The sequence below is a fragment of the Microtus oregoni genome, unplaced genomic scaffold, assembly GCF_018167655.1.
Source record: "Microtus oregoni isolate MIOR12 unplaced genomic scaffold, Mior012 000046F_ref0000063, whole genome shotgun sequence".
In the NCBI taxonomy this organism is placed as follows: Eukaryota; Metazoa; Chordata; class Mammalia; order Rodentia; family Cricetidae; genus Microtus; species Microtus oregoni.
Window position 1 is genome coordinate 18271764 of NW_024543220.1, and position 18708 is coordinate 18290471.

General features: G+C 53.3%; 1 protein-coding gene across 1 annotated transcript in view; it reads left to right on the forward strand.

The window, feature by feature from the left end:
• Positions 1-1192: 1192 nt before the first annotated feature.
• The window catches only part of Col18a1 (collagen type XVIII alpha 1 chain), a 107767-nt gene continuing 90251 nt past the window's right edge, over positions 1193-18708 (forward strand). Inside the window, exons 1-2 of the mRNA XM_041634388.1 lie at positions 1193-1256; positions 1344-1432. Of these exons, the coding sequence (XP_041490322.1) occupies positions 1246-1256; positions 1344-1432 (100 nt within the window). The 5' untranslated portion in view covers positions 1193-1245. The remainder of the gene's footprint in view (positions 1257-1343; positions 1433-18708) is intronic.

Consider the following 18708-nt stretch of genomic DNA (forward strand, 5'->3'; position numbering starts at 1 on the left):
GATGGGCGAGACCAGGCAGGCCCTGGGTCCGGGGCAGGATCCGGCCTTTGAAGCCGGAGGATGATGTGAGAGGATCAGAATCCCAAGCAGGCCTCGGGCTGCAGCAGCAGAGCAGCGGGCAGGGGGAGGGCAGAGCCAGCCTGGGTCAGAAGGTAATAGGGGGAGACCTGAGAGGGGCCTGGGAGGTTTAGGAGGGCCTGGGGTGGAGCTGAGGGGTGAGGGGGAAGGACTTGGTCTCTGGTCTACAACAACAAAAAGGAATCACTTGAGGTGTTACAGGCTGGGGGTGGGGCTGTGAGAGGGGCTGGGGAGTCAGGCTGTGGCTCTTCACTGTGGTCCAGAGGAGTCAGGCCAGGAAGGACAGTGGGGGATGGGCAAAGATGAGGTCCAGGAGTTTGGGGGAATGTGGCTAGGTTAGTGGGAATGGCTTTCTGGAATCTCAATTTGCTGTGTGATGGATGTGAGCTTCTTTGGTTTTGTTAAAGGCCTTGCCGGGAGGGTCATGCTGTCTAGTTGCTGGAGGAAGGAGGTAGGGCGCCAAGAGTGCCAACCTGGTGGGAGAGAAACAGGGTCGTGTGTGTGTGTGTGTGTGTGTGTGTGTCCTCGAAGGTGCTTCCTTCTCTCTGGGTGTATCAAGTGTGGGGGTGGGGGTGGGGGCAGGGGTCACCCCTGGGCATGGCAGGCTTCATAACACCTGTACACCTGCAGGAGAGGGGTAAGGAGTGACCAGTGTCTCTCTCCAGTGGCCACTGGGGGTAGACGTCTTTCTTCAAATAGCCTGCCTTCCTGGCAGTCCACCTCACGAATTGAGCACATGTCCTGCAATAGACTGGAATTAATGAATGTGGGTTGTCCCTACACTTTGCTCTGGGTTTGAGCCTGGATCTCACATGTAGCCTCTGGCAGCTTCGCGAGGCAGCTTGGTATGAGGAAGAACACGCATTGAACACATTGAGGGGAGGGAGAGATTGCCATTCAGGGGCTACTAGATACCTGTCCTTGTCCAACTTGCTTGTCCCTAGATTCCCAATCCACCCGACCACTCACCGGGCTCTTCCTGGCCCAGCCCAGCGCCCAGCGCCCCGCCCATTGAGCTGTCTCCGCCCCGCCCCGCCTCGGCCCGCCCCTGCTCGTCCCTGCCCGCCCCTGCCCTAGCCTGCTGCAGCGGTCGGAGCGCTGTGGGCAAGCGGCTCCCCGAGGCTCTGGCGCAACATCAGGGGGGCGCAGACCGCCAGGCTTGCGGAGATGGCGCCCAGGTTCGGGCTGCTGGCGGGTGCAGGGCTAAAGGGTGCGAGGGGGTGGGGGACGCCCGGGTCCCGCTAACCTGTGGTTGTTGTCCACAGGTGGCACAGGCTCCGGAGGCGGCACCTTCTGGACGTGCTCACTAGTTTGGTCTTGCTGCTGGTGGTACGCGTGGCCTGGGCAAAGCCAGGTAAGCTCGGGTGGAAATATAACTCGGTGCCCCAGTGCCCGCCGGCCTCCCGTGCCCTTTGTGCAGGTCTCTGGCTTATCCTGGCGATAGCCACCTTTCACTCTGCGCGTTCGGCAGGGAGGCAGCAGGGGCCGGGTCCCTGCCTACACGCAGGTGGCGGGTGCTGGCTGGAGCTCGCAGGAGTCTCGCGGTGCCGGCACTTTCAGCGTTGTGTCGCTCACTTATGCTATCCATTCATTCTCTAGACTCCGGGCGCCTGGGGTTCCCGGGGTGCGGTTGGACCAGGGTGGTGCGAGATGTCCGCCTCTGGAGTCCCTCGTGGAATGACCAAACTTAAGCGGCTCTGGGGAGAAGTTTGTGCGCTTCGTCAGCTGCGCGCTGCCTGAGGCCAGTAAGGAGCGGAGGCATCCGCCAGTGGCCCACCTCGCCATCGTCGCCCTCCCTGGCCTCATTCTCAGCAATGCTTGAGCTAGCGGCTGCCGCGGGGTCCCTCCAGATTCCCAGGAGGGACCGTGGGCGGGATTTGTCACGGCTGAGAAAGACCGAGGAAGATCATTAAGTGCATAGCGTCATCTTTGGAGTTTCCAACCTGTTGAGGCAAAACTGCGCGCGTTTGCCCATGGCCGGACTTCGGTGGCCGGCTAGTCTTTGTGCGCCGCTGCTGCGCAAAGCCCCTGTCCCCCGCGCCTGCGGTGGTGTCGGGTTGCTCGCGGTCCTCTTTGATGCTGCTGAGCGCCAAGCGCAGCCAGACCGGCAACAATGCTCCTAAGCCCACGGATTCGTTGCCTTCTCCGCTGTCCCATGTGCGCACCGAGAACTTCCTTTGCTCTGAGATTCAGCAACTAGCCAAAAACTGGCTGCTCTTCTCCTGCTCAGCATGTCCACAAAGCCCCTGAGTAGGGGGCTGGTGCAATGCCAGACTGCCAGGCTGGAAACCCCCGCGCTTTATCACAAAGGCGCCTGCGGGTGACCTCCCCAAATCGGTACTCTGCGTATCCTCTGGTTAGCGGTGTCACCTGCGGTGGTCACCGGCCTCTTGTCACAGCATCAAGAAGGATGAAAGAGGAAAAGAGGAGGGGAATCACTCTGGGAGGGAAAAATGACTTGGTTCATTGCTTCTGTGGCTTAGTCACTTCTGGCTAAATAGCAGTCCAGGCTCTTTTAAACAGCAGATCTGAAAAACACCTGTTGGTTGGTAGCAGCTAATTCTTCATTTATTTGTATTAACTACGGCCAGGCCGTTCTTACTGACCACATGGCACTTGGGGCTATTAATCAAATGAAGGCCTGGCAGGGGCTGCAGACAGGGATTTGTAAGCTTGGGGCCTCTTCTGTAACCACTGATGACAAAGGAAGATGCTGGAGAAACCAGCACATCCCAGCCCCCAGCTAGACTTGATTTCAAGCTTAGAAAACAAAGGTGTGATGGGTTTTAATTTTAGCCTTTGGGTGGAACAAACCTGTGTGTCTGTAAGCTTTGGTGAGATCTAAGGATATGCTTGGGGAAAGTGGCGTGTCTCTGGCTACTTCGCTGTGACTGTTGTTGGGGTTTTCAGCCTTGTACCCTCGGGGGCAGGAAGGTCTTTTTAGAGAGGCCCGTGGAATGCAGACTTCTGTGTCCTGGAGGTTGAGCCAAAAGCTGTTCAGCGGGGGCTTGTGTTCTTGCACCGCCCCCTCCCCCAACAGGGCCAAGGCTCCTCATCCTATGGGGGCTGAGTCCCCTGAACCAAGATAACTAGTGAGCTTTAAGTTATTGGGGGAAGAGCTAATATGCCTGAAATCCGGATGGCAAGGTGCATGATTTGCTTGGGATATGTAGAAATTGCCCCCACCTACCTTGAGGCCTCGCTGTGTGCTGTGTCTCCCAGTGTCTCTAAGCTGTGCAAAGCCCTCTTCTGTTTTTTCACTAGTCCTGTGATTCTGTGGTTCAGATGCTCAGATGGTTCAGAAACAGCAGATTGTACATTTACCCTTAAACTGCCTTTGGTGTTGAAGCTGCCACACCGCCTGTGATTCCTAGGGTATATAGGGTCCCTATCTGTCTGTAGTTTCTTCTCTTGTGGACTCACGTATGTGCCATGTGGTTATGGACTTTCGGGAGGGGTCTGTGAGGAAAGAGGACATGCCAAGGAGGCATCTGGGGGATGCTCACAGCCAGCCACTCTGGAGCTATCTTTACACTTGCTTGTCCCCAGCTTTTCCGGTGCTTGACTCCCCCACCAGATTCCAAGACGTCCCACTGCCCAGGGGTGCGCTAGCGCACTGCACTGCCAAGCAGTGCCCTGGAGCTGCATTCCCGCCGCCGCCGTAGGTCTGCAGGGACAGAGCACCTGGGCACTGGTAACACTAGGCTTTAAGTTAGTGGGAAAGGGCTCCCAGTTGGCTCACCCACTGGGGAGTCTTCAGGATTCAAATGCAAAGGCCTCAAGATAGTTTTGAATTTCAGCAAAACTTGTTTTTCAGGGTACTCTTGTTTTCCTTCAAGGAAAGGAGGACTGAGAGAGGGGAAGCCCTCTTCAAGGAAACCTAGAAGGAGTGAGCCAACCTCCCCAGAGTGCAGGCTGATCAGGCCAGAGTGCTGCCTCCCTCTCCACTGTTCCACTTGGAAAATGTACTATACAGAATGAATATTTATGCATGTATGTGCTCAGGGCTCCAGTGCCCATACGTTCATACACAAATGTATATGCAGAAATGTGCATACAGATAGCATACATGTTCACACAATGCAAACCACAATGCACTCATTTACATAAATTAATTTACATTTGTGCCACGCCCACACGTGCATTCATACATAAATGTGCACACGAACTGGGCAGTGGTGCCTCTTACTTTTAATCCTAGCACTCAGGAGGCAGAGACAGAAGGATCTCTGTGAGTTTGAGGCCAGCTTGGTCTATAAAGCGAGTTCCAGGACAATCAGAGCTGTCCGATCTCAAACCTCCACACCCAAAAGTGCACATGAACAGGCACACATTCCCACAATCACACACAAATGCACACCATACATGCACACACACACACACACACACACACACACACGCAAGCCCTCCCCGCCAATGAAACTTCATCCACAAAGAGAAACACAATATACACTCATGCATGGAAGATCATGGGGCATGCCAGAACAGTGTGCACACACATGCATACATGTACACACACATATTCTGTGTTCATGTAAAGTGCTGAGTTCTGTCTCCATCTGGGGTGGGTTCCCTGGGTCAGGGTCCTGTGTGATTTCATGGTGCGAGGACCACTACTCCATGAACATCTCTTGGACCAGAGATGTAGACTCAGGGCTCAGAGCTTTACCCTGGCTCTCTGTTAGGGGTAAAGCTTCAGTTTTTCAGTCAGAGAAGAAACAGGTAGCAACAATAGTGTCTATCTCAAGGGTGAGCCCGGTACTCTAAAGTGGAATGATGTTTCCTGGCTGCCACCAGATAGACCTACTGCATAGGGCCTAGCAGAAACTCCCAAGATTGGATGCTGGAGTGTGTGTTGTGTATGAGCATGTGTGTATTTTTGTGTATGCGTGTGAGCATGTGTGCATTGTGTGTATTGTGAGCATATGCACGTATGCATGCGTGTGCATGCATGTGTATGTTTGTGTGTATGTGTGAACATGTGTGTGTGGTTGTGAGGATGTGTGTATGTGTGTGCACATGCACGTGTATGTGTGAGCATATGTGTGTGCGTGTGTATATATATGTGTGAGCAGTGTGTGTGTCAAACACTAGGAAAATAAAAATATATTTGGTATGCTATGAAGTTTAAAAATTTGGTACACTTTAAAACACAAGTGGCATGGCTAGATAATAGACCAGTTTGGGGGCACCTAGCATGCACCCCATGGACTGAACGGCTCTTTTCCTCTGGCCAGGCCAGCTTTTTCTCTAGCTCTATCTCCCACCCTAGCATTTCAGGGCTTGGGATTCAGCTTTGGTCAGGCCTGGATTCCTTTCTTGGAGCCATCTTGGCAGGCTCCCTGGCACTGGAGTGAGGTCATGCAGGTCTGTTTTCTGAGGCAGCAGAAGATGGGGCAAGCTTTGTGCTGTGTGTCAGATGGTATGGGGGCTGTCACCTGTCCTTGAATCATGGGTTCCCCATCATAGGAGAGAAGAAAGAGCTCCTGGCTACGTGTCCTGGGCAGCTGAGGACCCTTGGTTCTCATCCACACTGCTCTGTGTCTTCCTATGATTCATCATGTCTCCCCATCTCACTGTAGGACTGTTTTCATGACATACAATGTATCTGTGCAACTTACACTGTGTCCCTCCTGGGATAGACAGCCCCTTTAGGCAGGGACTCTAGGTATTTTTTTGTCTGTAGCAATAGGGTGGGCTGGATGGGGATGTGGGAGTCAGGTTGCTGGCTGAGAGATGCATGTCAGGTTGGTGGGTCTGTGCTCGTGTGGGGTGGCTTTTGATCACAGCTGCGCTGAGTCAGGTCAGCTTCAGGCTGCAGGCGTCTGTCTAGTCCTTGCCTGTGGGAGCGTATCTTCTCCCTGGCTCCTTCACGTGGACAAGCCTAAGCAGAGCATCCTGGCTGCTGCAGTCAGAACCCTAGCGTGGAGAAGCAGCCCACAAGCCTATACACCTCTCCGGAATTCCATGCTGGCAGATGGGGTCACTACCAGGCTGATCCCCTGTGGGTACTTTGTATGTGTGTGGGGAGGTGTTATAATTGGTCAGGTCATGGATACCCAGCATCAGCCTGTAGCAGGTCCTCAGCTATCCCCAGCTTCCAGAAGGTCAGGATGTTCTGGAGGTACATGTAAGAAGTGCTGGGTCACTAATTACCAGCTCTGGCCATGGTGAGGTTTGACTCTAGGGTGTCCCACAGAAAAGGTGCCGGATAGACAAAGGCTTAGAGATTCTACAAGAAGATGAGATGAGGCTACCTGTGGAGGGGGATCAGTGGTGGGTTATGGGTAAAGCCTAGGTTTAAATTCCTCTTTTTTACCCCCTGAGATGGGGTTTCTCTGCATAATAGCCAGGGCTGTCTTGAAGCTCATTTGTAGAACAGGCTGGACTCAAACTCACAGTGATCCACCTGCAAGTGCTGGGATTAAAGGCATGCACCACCATACCCTGCTAAGGTTTAAATTCTGCAGGTAGCATCACATTGTTCATCTACCCATTCTTCTATCTATCCATCTATCTACTTATCCGTCTGTCTATTCATTCATCCATCCATCCACCCATCCATCCACACCCATCCATCCATTCACCCATCCATCCACACCCATCCATCCATCCATCCACATCCATCCATCCATCCATCCATCTATCCATCCATCCATCCACCCACCCGCCTACCCACCCATCCATCCACCCACCCACCCATCCATCCACCCGCCCATCCATCCATCTACCTGCCCATCCATCCATCCACCCACCCACCCACCCATCCATCCACCCGCCCACCCACCCACCCACCTACCCATCCACCCACCCATCCATCCACCCATCCATCCATCCACCCATCCATCCATCCATCCATCCATCCACCCATCATCTATCCATTAATTTTGGTTTAGAACCACTCACTGTTTTTGTTTGGTTTTTGAGTAGCTTCATAGTTAGCAGCCACCCGGCCTCCTATTTCAAAGCTGAGCTTAAATGTCTTTGAAACGGTATCAGATTTCTGTAGCAGGGTCCCATCTTCAAAAAGCCTGCCAGCACAAAGCCATTCACTGTGAGCAGGAGCAGTGATGGGAAAGCCGACCTGGAGCGAGCTCAGAGTGAGAGCTTGCCTTGATGTTGTGGTAGTTAGCCTTCCACTCAGCCTCCATGTGGAGGACTTGGGAAGAAGAGTGGGTTTAGTGGCCAGGGATATGACACTGTGTGAAATCCTGCACACCAGAATCCAGGTGCTCCATGCCTCTAGGACAAAGGCAGCCCTTTCCATGGAGAATGCCTTCTGGGAAATCACTGCCTGCACTCGGATGGCTGTGCTGCTTGGCCCTGGTGGGGCTGGGGGAGGGGAGGTGATGGAGATAGGGATGGTTGTGTATTGATGGTGTTTACCCTTCTACTGAGAGTTTGGATGGATGTGGGGAGAGGGTGCAAGTCTTCTAGGGCCTTTGGTAGACAAAGCCCCAACCCATTCAGATGAAGGGGTCCGCTGAAGTAGCCCTGCTTTCTCCGAAGGTCTCTCATCCTAGGTAAGCCAGATGTCTTCATGGGAACAGCACCTGTGATTTCTAAGGTGGCTAAAGAGGCCAGCCAGCAGAGTGGCTGCCAGCAGAGTGGCTGCCAGCGTTAGTGGGCAACCTCAGTGGCTTCCCTTCACCTCTGGCTCGTCCATACCTGGAGACGTGGGCAGAGAGGCCACACTGGTCACCGGGCAGGTACCTTAGGGTGAATGCCAATCCGCTGCTGTCCCATTCAGTCATTGATTTTCTCTTCTCTTGTTTGGGTTTCTGGACGCCTCGGGTGCCTGCTCTGAGAGACAGAAGGAAGGTAGACGGCGTGCGCTTGCAGACGCCAGGAGTCTGGGGGCTGAGGGAAGAGTGAGTGGCGACGACGGGCAGCAGGGCCTTCTCTTATCTCTGTGGAGGCAGAGTGCCAGGGGCCTGGGTTCCGTCCAGCTCCGTGTTCTCACGGTCCTTATCTTGGATGCTTCCAGTCAGAGCTGGGGTTGGGTGCGGGGGCTGTGGTTGGGCCTTCAGGAGAGGTAGGGCCCTTCCAGCTGGGTAGAGCTAATTTTCCTCAGGTCATGCCAGAGCTAGCTACCGGCACTTCAAAAACATTACTAATTTTATCAAACATTTTGAAGTTATGCTATTTTAACCATCGTACCACCGCCTTCCTCTCTCGGGGGTATTTCTTTGTGTCTGCTTGTGGCAGTAACTCTGCATGCCGTGTTTGTGTGTTGGCCTGCTTGGTGGTCAGCCTATAATGCATACATAGCATTTGTCATGACTTCTAACTCATCCCTGGTGGTGGAAGCCTAGACTGGCAGACTCTGTTGAAGGATGGACTCCGCTCAGGGAGGTTGTCTTGAGCGGGTCTGCTCATTTTGCTCATCTGCAGGCAAAGGACTCCATGAAGCTGGGTGCCTGCTCTGGAAAGCTTTGAGTGAAGCCAGATACCCACACAGGGGGCTGGGCGCTGCTGTAAGAGAGATGTACAATGAGTGTCTATTGCTTTCTGCTGGAGCCCAGTTCTTGTAGCAAACCCTTGTAGCGTTAGCAGATCCTGGGGATTACATCTGGCAGGAAGCCTGGCCATCAGCTGTGCCCTCATAGGCGGAGGATGATATGGTGGCTCTGTTCCCAGTGTGGCGTGACATTACATGGCTTCTTGACCCTTTGAGTGGGCTGGTGATGGTTCACTTGCCACGAGGCAATGTGAAATCTGTGCCCACCCTAAAGAAAGTATAGTTGTGCTGGATGGTGGTGGCACACGCCTTTAATCCCAGCACTCGGGGAGGCAGAAGGAGGTGGATCTCTGTAAGTTCAAGGCCAGCCTGGTCCACAGAGTTCCAGGATGTCCTGACAGTCCTCGGCTGGCTTCAGAGGACCCATAATGCCCTGTGGGGGCCTTGTCCTAGTTGTCAGGCAGTCCCCTGGAAAAATTGGCATCCACGAGAGTAGGACGTGTGTCTCAACCAGCTGTCGCTGGACCTGCTACTGTTACACGTCACATTAGGAAAAACAGCCACTTCTGCTTCCCAGAGTTCTTCCTAGACAACCTGAGGTACCTGGTGTCATGACTCTTACTTTCCAACTCCTTTCAGAGAGATTCCAGGGCCACCTGTCTACATCCACTTACCAGGTATCTTTCTAGGGCTGGCATAATTTAAGAGAAGCTGCTGAGAATTCACAGAGCCATCAGGAGACTCCTGGGGGCTGGTACCTCTTCTTAGGGTTCTATCCAGAGCTTGAGTTCTAGACTCAGGCCCTATCTGAGGAATGAAGAAAAAAAAAAAACCCTCAGCTTCCTTTTCCTCGTCACCTTAGCTTTTCATCCAGGAACTGAACCTTCGATTAATTCCTGTCTGTGCAAGCTTGGGGTCCAGCCCTGCCTGTGGGTCTGGGTAAGGCCAAGGCCTCTGTCTGTCTGCAGCGTCCCTTTCCCTTCTCACTGTGAGGTGGCCCTGGTTCCTTTATGGTCACCTCCTTCCCCTGTAGAAACATCTGTGCCTAGCCTATGCCTGAGGGTCTGTGAAGGCAGGTGACTAGGACATTCCCAAATGGGCAAAGGGTTCTAGATGAGACAAGGAGGCCCAGGACAGGTCCCGTGAACAGTGAGGTCCCCCAAGCTGGGAGAATTCAGATCTGAGAGCTCACAGCCTCACTTGTATGTCTTCAGGAGCTACTACTGTTCTCTGAGCCACTAACCCTTGGAGGAGGAGGAGGGATTATGTTGAGCCCAATGGTCTCTGAGCCCAGACTTCAATCCCCCGCCACATGACCCCCTCTCTGCTTGTCCCTGTCTCTCTTTCTCTTTCACTATGCATTAGGACTACATCTTGCTGGTGGGGTCTTAGGTCACCTGCTCTTGGGAGGCAGCATTAGTGATGACCTCTGGTTCCTTCTGGGTCCTTGGAGAGCAGCCCTGTCTCCGGGAGCACCCCTTTCCTCAGGCTCCCCACAACTTAATTATTTTCTTGATGAAATGAATTTTTACCCCAAAGGGAAAGCAAACCCCAAAGTGGAGCGCCAGGAGAGGTTTGTAACTGAGGAGAAGACCACCCACCCATTCTGCTTCTCCCTCTCCTGTCGTTGCAAGTGGGAGAGGGGAGATGCCAGTCCTTTAGACCCATAGACAAGGCTTGAACCCTGGTCCTGATGCTGGCCTAGGCCTGGCCCCTTGTGGACAGCTCCCCGGTTAGTAGTCAGGTCTGTGCCACAACCAATCTACTAATGAGGAGAGACCAGACTCTAAGGATGGGAGACTCATCTGTAATGTATTTTAGGTTGAATAATGAGTGTCCCCCAAAGTGGTCTTCATCCTCATCTGCAGACTGTTTTGAACTTCCAAGTTCAAAAGCACATTGCACCTGGGTTTAGAGTGAGGATTTTGGGGAGGGAAGATGACCAGCCTTTGTGGTTGATGCGATTGCAGGGTAGGCACCTGAGGTGGGTGTTTGAGGACACACAATTCAGAGAATGCTGTGCCGCTGACCTTGAATACGGAAGCAGCCAATAGGTGACATACCTGCCTCTTGACACCTTCTGGGCAAGTTGTAGTGGTCTGCCCTAGAGTCTGGAGACCCCCACCTCTGCTAGTGCCTTGATTTTCTATGTTTGACCTCCAGAACTGTAATAGGATACATTTGTGTTGTGTGTTGCTTACTGTGGGCGTTTGTTCGCGTAACCCTTGGAAACAGATGTGGAAGTTCATTGGGTCGCTGAAGGGGAGGAAGTAGCAACTTTAGAGGAATAAGGTGCCTGCCCTGGTGCAAGGACCTCTGAAATGTTTTGAGGTCTGGTCTTTTCCCAAGCAGGATGCTATGGAGACTCTAAGATCCCCTGGATAGGATGCTGTTTGTTCCTTAAAGCATAGCTAGGGACTAGCATAGCACTTGAGGCTGAAGGTGCTCCATCAACAAGCTAAAGATGAGTCCCCACCCTGAGCACACTCCCTGACCTTCAGTGGGCTTTTCGTTGGCAGGTCCCCCCAACATAGCCTGCACAGCAACCTCTGGGCTATACCTCAGGGCTTGTGCTTAGAGCCAGTTGGCCAAAGTGGGAGAGCGGAGGGCGACTGCCCGTGAGCAGAAACCCCCTTTCAGGGAGTGGCTGCTGGGCTGCCGGGCTGCCGAGAACTGATGGCCACCAATGCTTTCCCTGCTGTCCCTGAGATATAGAGGGAGTTCAGCTAGACAGGACTCACAAGCTTGGGCTTTGCAGAGTGGGTCAGTCTATCCCAACTCAGACAGACAACTGCCTTGGACAATGAGATACTGAGTACAAAATCCAGCTCCTTTCCATTCTGCCTATCAGTCTGGTACCTTCAACCCCTAGAGAGCAGCTCACGCCAGCCTCGGAGAGGTAATGGCAGTGGGACTGGCAACATTTTCCAAAAGGAAAGCAGATGGCTGTGTGCCCAGCAGGCTATCAGTACTCCATCAGCTTATCTGTGGACCAGCGGCTGCCAGTCTCTGGTTTTCTGAACACTGCCCGGGCCTCAGCTGTCCAGAGTGATTCATATGTCCGCAGTTATCCAGAATTAACCTGACAAACCCTTAGTCAGTCTATTGCAGAGACACGGTGGCAGATGTGGATCTAGGAACTGGACCTTATTCCTTATGAAAGTGACCAAATTGCACCTACCACCTCGCAAGTTTTAAATTACGTCTTTTATTTGCATTGCACCAGACTGACTATGCCAGGTTCTCCTGGGGTCCGCAGTGATGAGTCAGCCATGTTAGCCTGGACTCAAAAGTCAACGAGCCCTGGCAACTCTCCTGTGGGCCCCGAGCTGGCTGGAGGACTGAGCCACGTGCAAACTTCGGAATAGGAATGCTGTCGTGCTCGGGTGTCCAGGGAAATAGCACAAGGCTTGAGGTCAGGAATCAAGGGTGAAGATTCAGAGCAGTGTGTATTAGATCGAGGTGCTGATGCTGAGCTCCAAATGTCTAACCTGCCAGCCTCCTAACATCCCATCTCTTCCCTCTCTGCCTTCAGATATATCCCCTCCAATCCCTACCAGGTTCCCATGATTCTCCTCTCGAGCCTTCCCAGCACCCCTATTCTTTCCTGCCCCTGCACTTCTATCATCCTCATCCCTTTATCCCTTCTCTTCAAGCCCCCCAGTGTCCCCATCCTTCTCTAGGGCCCCTAATGGCTTCACCTCATCTTTCCAAGCCTTCCAGTACCGCCCTCCCCCCCCCATCCTTTGTGGCCAGCCTATTTCTCAGCAGGTGTTACATTCAAGCCAAATTTGTTTCTGAATGTCGATTATTTGGCAACAGTTAATAGTTGAAGTATAAGGCCACAGCCAGCTCCTCCTGGTGTGGTGGCCTATTTCCCCAGCCCCTTTGGAAGACTCCATTTCCTCCTTTTGCAGTTCATTGTACCAGTAGGCCAGGATTCCTTCTGAGATAAGATGAAAGATACAATTCTTTCTTGTGCTTTATCTCTTGAGTTCTCAGCATTCTATTTGACCTTTGCCCTCTAGTTTCAGTGAAGGGTTCCAGCCGTTTTCTTTCCTGTCAGGGGATTGATTGCTCTGGGAAGGAAGCTGCTGAGATGGAGTGGCCCATTGCTCAGCAACTCTCAGCTGCCTTCCTTACCCTGCATACACGCTCATCTCTGTCCCCCTGGGCTGTGTCCTGACTCACTCAGACCTGACCAGAATGTCACCAAATGGCATCACGTAGGCTCTGGGCCACTTTAACCTCTCCTCCTGGGGAGCTGTTGCAGCCTGGGCTCCCCTGAGACCTTCACTGGGGCTCCCCATTCCTTGTCAACAATCACCTGGGGTTTGGCTTGTTCATTTGATTGACACAGGGTTTATCTGTGTAGCCCTAGATACCCTGGAACTCGTACCCACCGGGCTGGCCTTGAACTCAGAGATCTGCCTGCCTCTGCCTCCAGAGTGCTGGGATCAATGGCGTGCGCCACCACTCCCCATTCACCTGAAGTTCTTTACTTTCCTCCTTGGAGCTGTCCTAGAGTAAAACTCTACAGACCTGGCTTGCCTGCCTGGCTGACCGGCTGCCTGTCTCTCTGCCTGCCCGCCTGCCCGCCTGCCCTCCCACTCGCCTGCCTGCCTGCCTGCTGCCCTGTGGCTGGGCAGTTTGGGTTTCTGCTGTCACTGTGGCTCTTGAAGCGCCCCCCAGCCTTTGTTTAACATGGCCTGTGCCCACTTCTGATTCCTTCCACACTTAAGGGGATATTTAAAACACCTGACATCCCATGCTGAACCTGTTATCAGTGACCACACAGCCTGCACACCATTAATCTGATCTCAGCCAGCAAGGCTGTGGCTTGGACTGATTTTTCTGATTTTTCTGTGTCGGGCGGAACTAGGCCCCTTCCATGAGGAATCCTGCGCCAAGCCTCTCCCAGACCTGCCCCCTATGACTCTTCCTCAGTACTTCCCACCCTCCACCCCAAGCTTTTCCTGGAAGTCTTGGTGACCTCCGTGTGGCTGATGAGTCCTGCTCCTGAACCAGTGACACCCAGTTGTGTCCACACAGGCCAAGAGCATCAAATGACATGGTTTCCCACATTAATGCTTGTGTGTCTGTCATTGTCACATGAGGTCTGCAGCTACATAATAAATGAATGGAAGAAACACACACATGTACCAGGGAAAGGAGACCACCCGCCAGCACTGAACCTTTTGTGGCCATTTCTGGATGCCACCTTCTTTCATGAAAAAGGAAAGAAGTGACCGAGGGGTGTCTGCAGTTATGGGCCTTGTGTCTGATTGACCATTCGGAGATCTGTGGTCTCAGTCTCTTCTGGCCCTGGGCATGACCTCAGACGACAAGTACTAGTGATCATGCGCTTCCTCCTGGGCTTTGTTATCTGCCTAGAAACGTGACCTTTAGCAGGACCAATGCCTGTTTGAACAATTCACCTTCTCTTCTACCCCAGGGATCCTCAAGTCCTTAACATGGCCCACAGGAGGAGGTGCAACTCCATGTGGTACCTAGAGTCCCAAGCTAGAGATCAGTTCCTGAGGCATTCGTATGCACAGTTAGTATTGAATAGTTAATATTTTAAAAGTTTCTTTCTTTCTTTTTTTTTTTTTCAAGACAGGGTTTCTCTGTGTAACAGTCCTAGCTGTCTTGAAACTAGCTCTTGTAGATCAGGTTGGCCTCGAACTCACAGATATCCTCCTGCCTCTGCCTCCCAAGTGCTGGGATTAAAGGCATGTGCCATCACTGCCCGGCTTTAAAAGGTATATTTTTGAGCAAAATACTTGGAACAGAATTTCACGTCTCACCCATGCATGACAGAGCAGCCCTAAGTGTGTCTGCTGCTGTCCAGCCTCTCCAGGTCTCCTTGCAGAGCTGCCAGCTTTGTCAGGGAGCCAGGCTGCAGAAGGCGCATTTGGCACAGGAACTCCCTAGTGGGCACTGGACCAGCACCTTCCTGGTCCTTTTCTCCTGACACTGGGAGACACTGGTACCTCCTGCCGAGCGGATTGCTCACCTGTGACTTACTCATTCCTCTCTCACATCCCGTATCCTCCTCTGCCTCTTTCATCCATGACTCTGTTTTCCTTGGCTCATGGCTATCTAAGGCTCAGCGCCATCACCTCCCAGGGGAACCAACCAGTGTATCTATCTCTAAGACTGGTTCCCTATTAACACTGGCTCCCTTCTGCAATTCCTCTGCATAGCCCCTCCCCTGTGCATCCTCTCTGTGTGGCCCCTCCCCTGTGCATCCCCTCTGTGTAGCCCCTCCCCTGTGCATCCCCTCTGCATGGCCCCTCCCCTGTGCATCCTCTCTGTGTAGCCCCTCCCCTGTGCATCCCCCCTGCATGGCCCCTCCCCTGTGCATCCCTTCTGTGTGGCCCCTCCCCTGTGCATCCCCTCTGCATGGCCCCTCCCCTGTGCATCCCCTCTGTGTAGCCCCTCCCCTGTGCATCCTCCCTGTGTAGCCCCCTCCCCTGTGCATCCCCTCTGTGTAGCCCCTCCCCTGTGCATCCCCTCTGTGTAGCCCCTCCCCTGTGCATCCCCTCTGTGTAGCCCCTCCCCTGTGCATCCCTTCTGTGTAGCCCCTCCCCTGTGCATCCTCTCTGTGTGGTCCCTCCCCTGTGCATCCCCTCTGCATGGCCCCTCCGCTGTGCATCCCTTCTGTGTGGCCCCTCCCCTGTGCATCCCCTCTGCATGGCCCCTCCCCTGTGCATCCCCTCTGTGTAGCCCCTCCCCTGTGCATCCCCTCTGTGTAGCCCCTCCCCTGTGCATCCCTTCTGTGTAGCCCCTCCCCTGTGCATCCTCCCTGTGTAGCTCCTCCCCTGTGCATCTCCTCTGTGTGGTCCCTCCTTTAGGCCTGCATCTCTGGCATGGCAGGCTCCACCTTTAAGGATCCCTACAGAGGGGCTTGTGTTGCACAGACCCACTAAGGCCTCCTGGACCACTCAGAGCCAGGGGATGGAGAAGTAATGGTCTCCACAGAGTAGCCAAGGCCATGGTCTTTTGGGGCTTTAGCCTAAGATGGGGGTTGCAATAAACTGGCTTCGTTCTGTCTTAAGAGATGGGCGGGGTGGGAAGCTGGGTTGCCTAGGCACTCTCTTTCCCGTTCTCTCAGAGATAGGTCAGACAGCTTCTGGGTCCATGGAAGGCCAGTGCTCTGGTTTGTGACAGGTATACAGAGTGCCCAGGAGGCTGTTCTCTACCCTCCTGCTGAGCCTCAGGTCCTCTTGGTGGCCTGCTCCATTCTTAGGGCAGAGAACAGTGAACTGAGTTCACGTGAGCGCTCTCCCTGGGGCCACTGGGTGCCTGGCTGTAGCTGCCCTTCCCTGTTCTTGTTGTGTGGCAGAAGCTGGATTCTAAGTTGGACTTGGTATTTTCCACCAGGTGCGCGTGTTTCTTAGCAGGTTTACTGGACATTTCAAATGAAGGCCAGCAACACAGGCTGATAGAGGAAAAACCTCCTCAGAGCCTCAGCGAGCATGTGCTTGCAGGAGGAGCTGTCGCCAGACTGCACCCTGGCCTCAAAGACTTGATCCCCCTGTCTCAGCCACTGATTGACACATGTGTGTTCTGCCGTGCTCTTTTCCAGCGTTAGTTTCTTCATTGAAACAGTGTAGCTTAACATGGCCCTGAACTCACCCTTCCCTACCCCTGCCTGAGCACTGGGATGTCCCACACGCATTGCTATGCCTGACTGAGCCACCAGTATCCAGATGCAGGCTGTTTAATCACATCCGTAACCACATTCTTATTTTGGGCCTGGCTGCTGGTTCAGGTGGGTCTGACTCAGATGCTCAGATGAGCTGTTTCGATCCATTTATGGGCACATAGAACCTGGAATCAACTTCTGGAGGACCATGAACTTAGGATCAGGTGTGTCCTGTCCCCCCCCCCCTCCCAGACCTCGTGTTAGGAATGACTTCTCATGTGCTTGAGCAGCTGTGGAAGAGCAAGGGGGTTCTCTCTTTCAGAGCTAGCCTTGGCTCCATAGCCCACATGACAGTCGCCAGCTGAGGTAATGCTGTCCTAGGCTGGTAGCTGGAGAATCCCTGCCTGAGTAGCCTTGGGCACCTGTTGGACGCTTTTGCAGTGTGAGGTGGGACACCTGGTCATTAGCTCCTGTGCCTACTGCCCAGCAGGACTGTGGGCAGCACAGGGTTAACAGACAGGCTCCCTGCAGGCGAGCCCAGTGCTGGGAGACCGCGATCTCCAGTTCTTTCTTCTTCAGCTCTTTCTGTGCTAATTGAAGACGTGACATTCCGGGGATGAAAGCCTCTTTGTGTGGAGTCAGCAGGCAGCTGGGCTCACAGCCCTAGGTCGGCCTCGGCCTCGGACAGCAGCCCCCAGAGCAGGTAGCACATGGCCCTGGCTGAGGAATGTCCCCACGAGGCTCCAAAAACCAACTTCCTCTTTTATTCCTGCTATCACCTCACAGTGCCTGCGGATTTGGGTCCCAATTGTAGGTGGAGAACCCGGGGAAAGGTTGTGCCGTCTAGACGCTAATCCTGAGATCGGGTTTCTTCTGCACTGTATCCCAGCAACAGGATTACAATTGGTGGGAGGTGGGGGTGAAGTCTCTGGGGCTGGGCCAGGGGACCCCAGCGCCTTCTATTCCATACAACTTTCTGGTGTGGGAAGTAGGGCAGAGGCAGTAAGGGAAGCCCCTGTGCAGAAGGCTGGCAACCAAGAGGTTGGACTCCACCAGGTGTAAAGTGAAGGTGGGTTCACTGTTCCCCAAGGTCTACAGTGGAGTCAGGGAGGCTGAGCAGTAACCCGAGGAGCCATGGGCAGCAAAGACCTTGGTGGGGTCCATCTGTGGTCAAGGACAGGCCCCTGCTCTGCTCTGTCCCAGGCTGCTCATATGTCCTGACTGCAGATTGCTGTCTTTTCAGGGACCGGAGGGCAGCCTCTTTCGGCTTCTGCCTGTGGTGTGCTCTACTCCACTAGACTTGAAGACTCCAGCCATGTACCCCTCCTCCCCACCTCTTCTATTGGCTCCCACTGTGACTGCATTAACCCTTGCACAGTGCCAGGGGATTCGTGTCTGCCTGTCCACTCCACACTTTGCAGGCTCCTTAGAGAATGATAGGCTGGCTTTCCGTGGGACTGGACTGTGCCTCAGGACTGGACTCCTCAGGCAGTGTGGCCCTCCCAAGTGTTTGTTTTGCCTTTATTACAGGAGGGCTACAGTTCAAATCAGTTGTCAGCTATCTGTGCCTCTTATATAGGGACCTCCTGCTGGGTTCACAGCCAAAGAATTTCCCTAAGTAATATAATATTGTCCTCACAGATGTCCTGGGTGAAAGTCAGCATCAGCCATAGAGACACACAGACCAAGCCATGTAGCTCACATCGGTACCCTTGGGAAGGCAGGGAGGAGGCAGCTCTGCAGATGGACAAGCAGACATGGGTATGTGTAGATGAAGCTGCAGTAACAATCAGACCCCATGCTTCGCCGGTGAACAGCAGAGGTGGTTGGTGGTTAGCTGTTGGCTGGAAGGAAGGCCATGCTGTTTGGAGCTAGCCAGCTATACACATTCTCATCCTTTTGTGGAGTCCCTGGTTGTTTTCACCTCCCAGGAATCAAGTAGCCAGGTGGATGAGCGAAATGAGGGCAGCTTTAAAACTCCAAGGCCCTGCCATGTGGGAAGGAGCTCACTTATCGTCTCTGTACCTGGGAGGTTGAGACAGGAGGATTGCTTTGAATTTAAAGCCAGTCTAGGCTGCATAGTGAGTGTCTCAAAAAAAAAAAAAAATCAAGAATTAAACCAAGACAAAGCACAAACCTCAGGCCCTAACATTTCAGGACCTGTTGTCCTGTAACACTTGGTCTTCGGCACCCACTGGTCCTTCGGGTACTCTTTGTAAGACTGGAGGGGCACATGTGTGCATGGGTGTACTCATGTGTGCAAGTATGCATGCGTGAGTTGATGCTTGAGAGTGTGTGTGTATAGACCAGAAACCAAGCTCAGGTGTCATTCTTCAGGTGCTGCTCACCTTTCTTAGTTCTTCTTTTTTTTTTTTAAAGATTGATTGATTTATTATGTATCCAGTGTTCCACCTGTATGTAAGCCTGCACACCAGAAGAGGGCACCAGATCTCATTATAGGTGCTTATGAGCCATCATGTGGGTACTAGGAATTGCACCCAGGTCCTCTGGGAGAGCA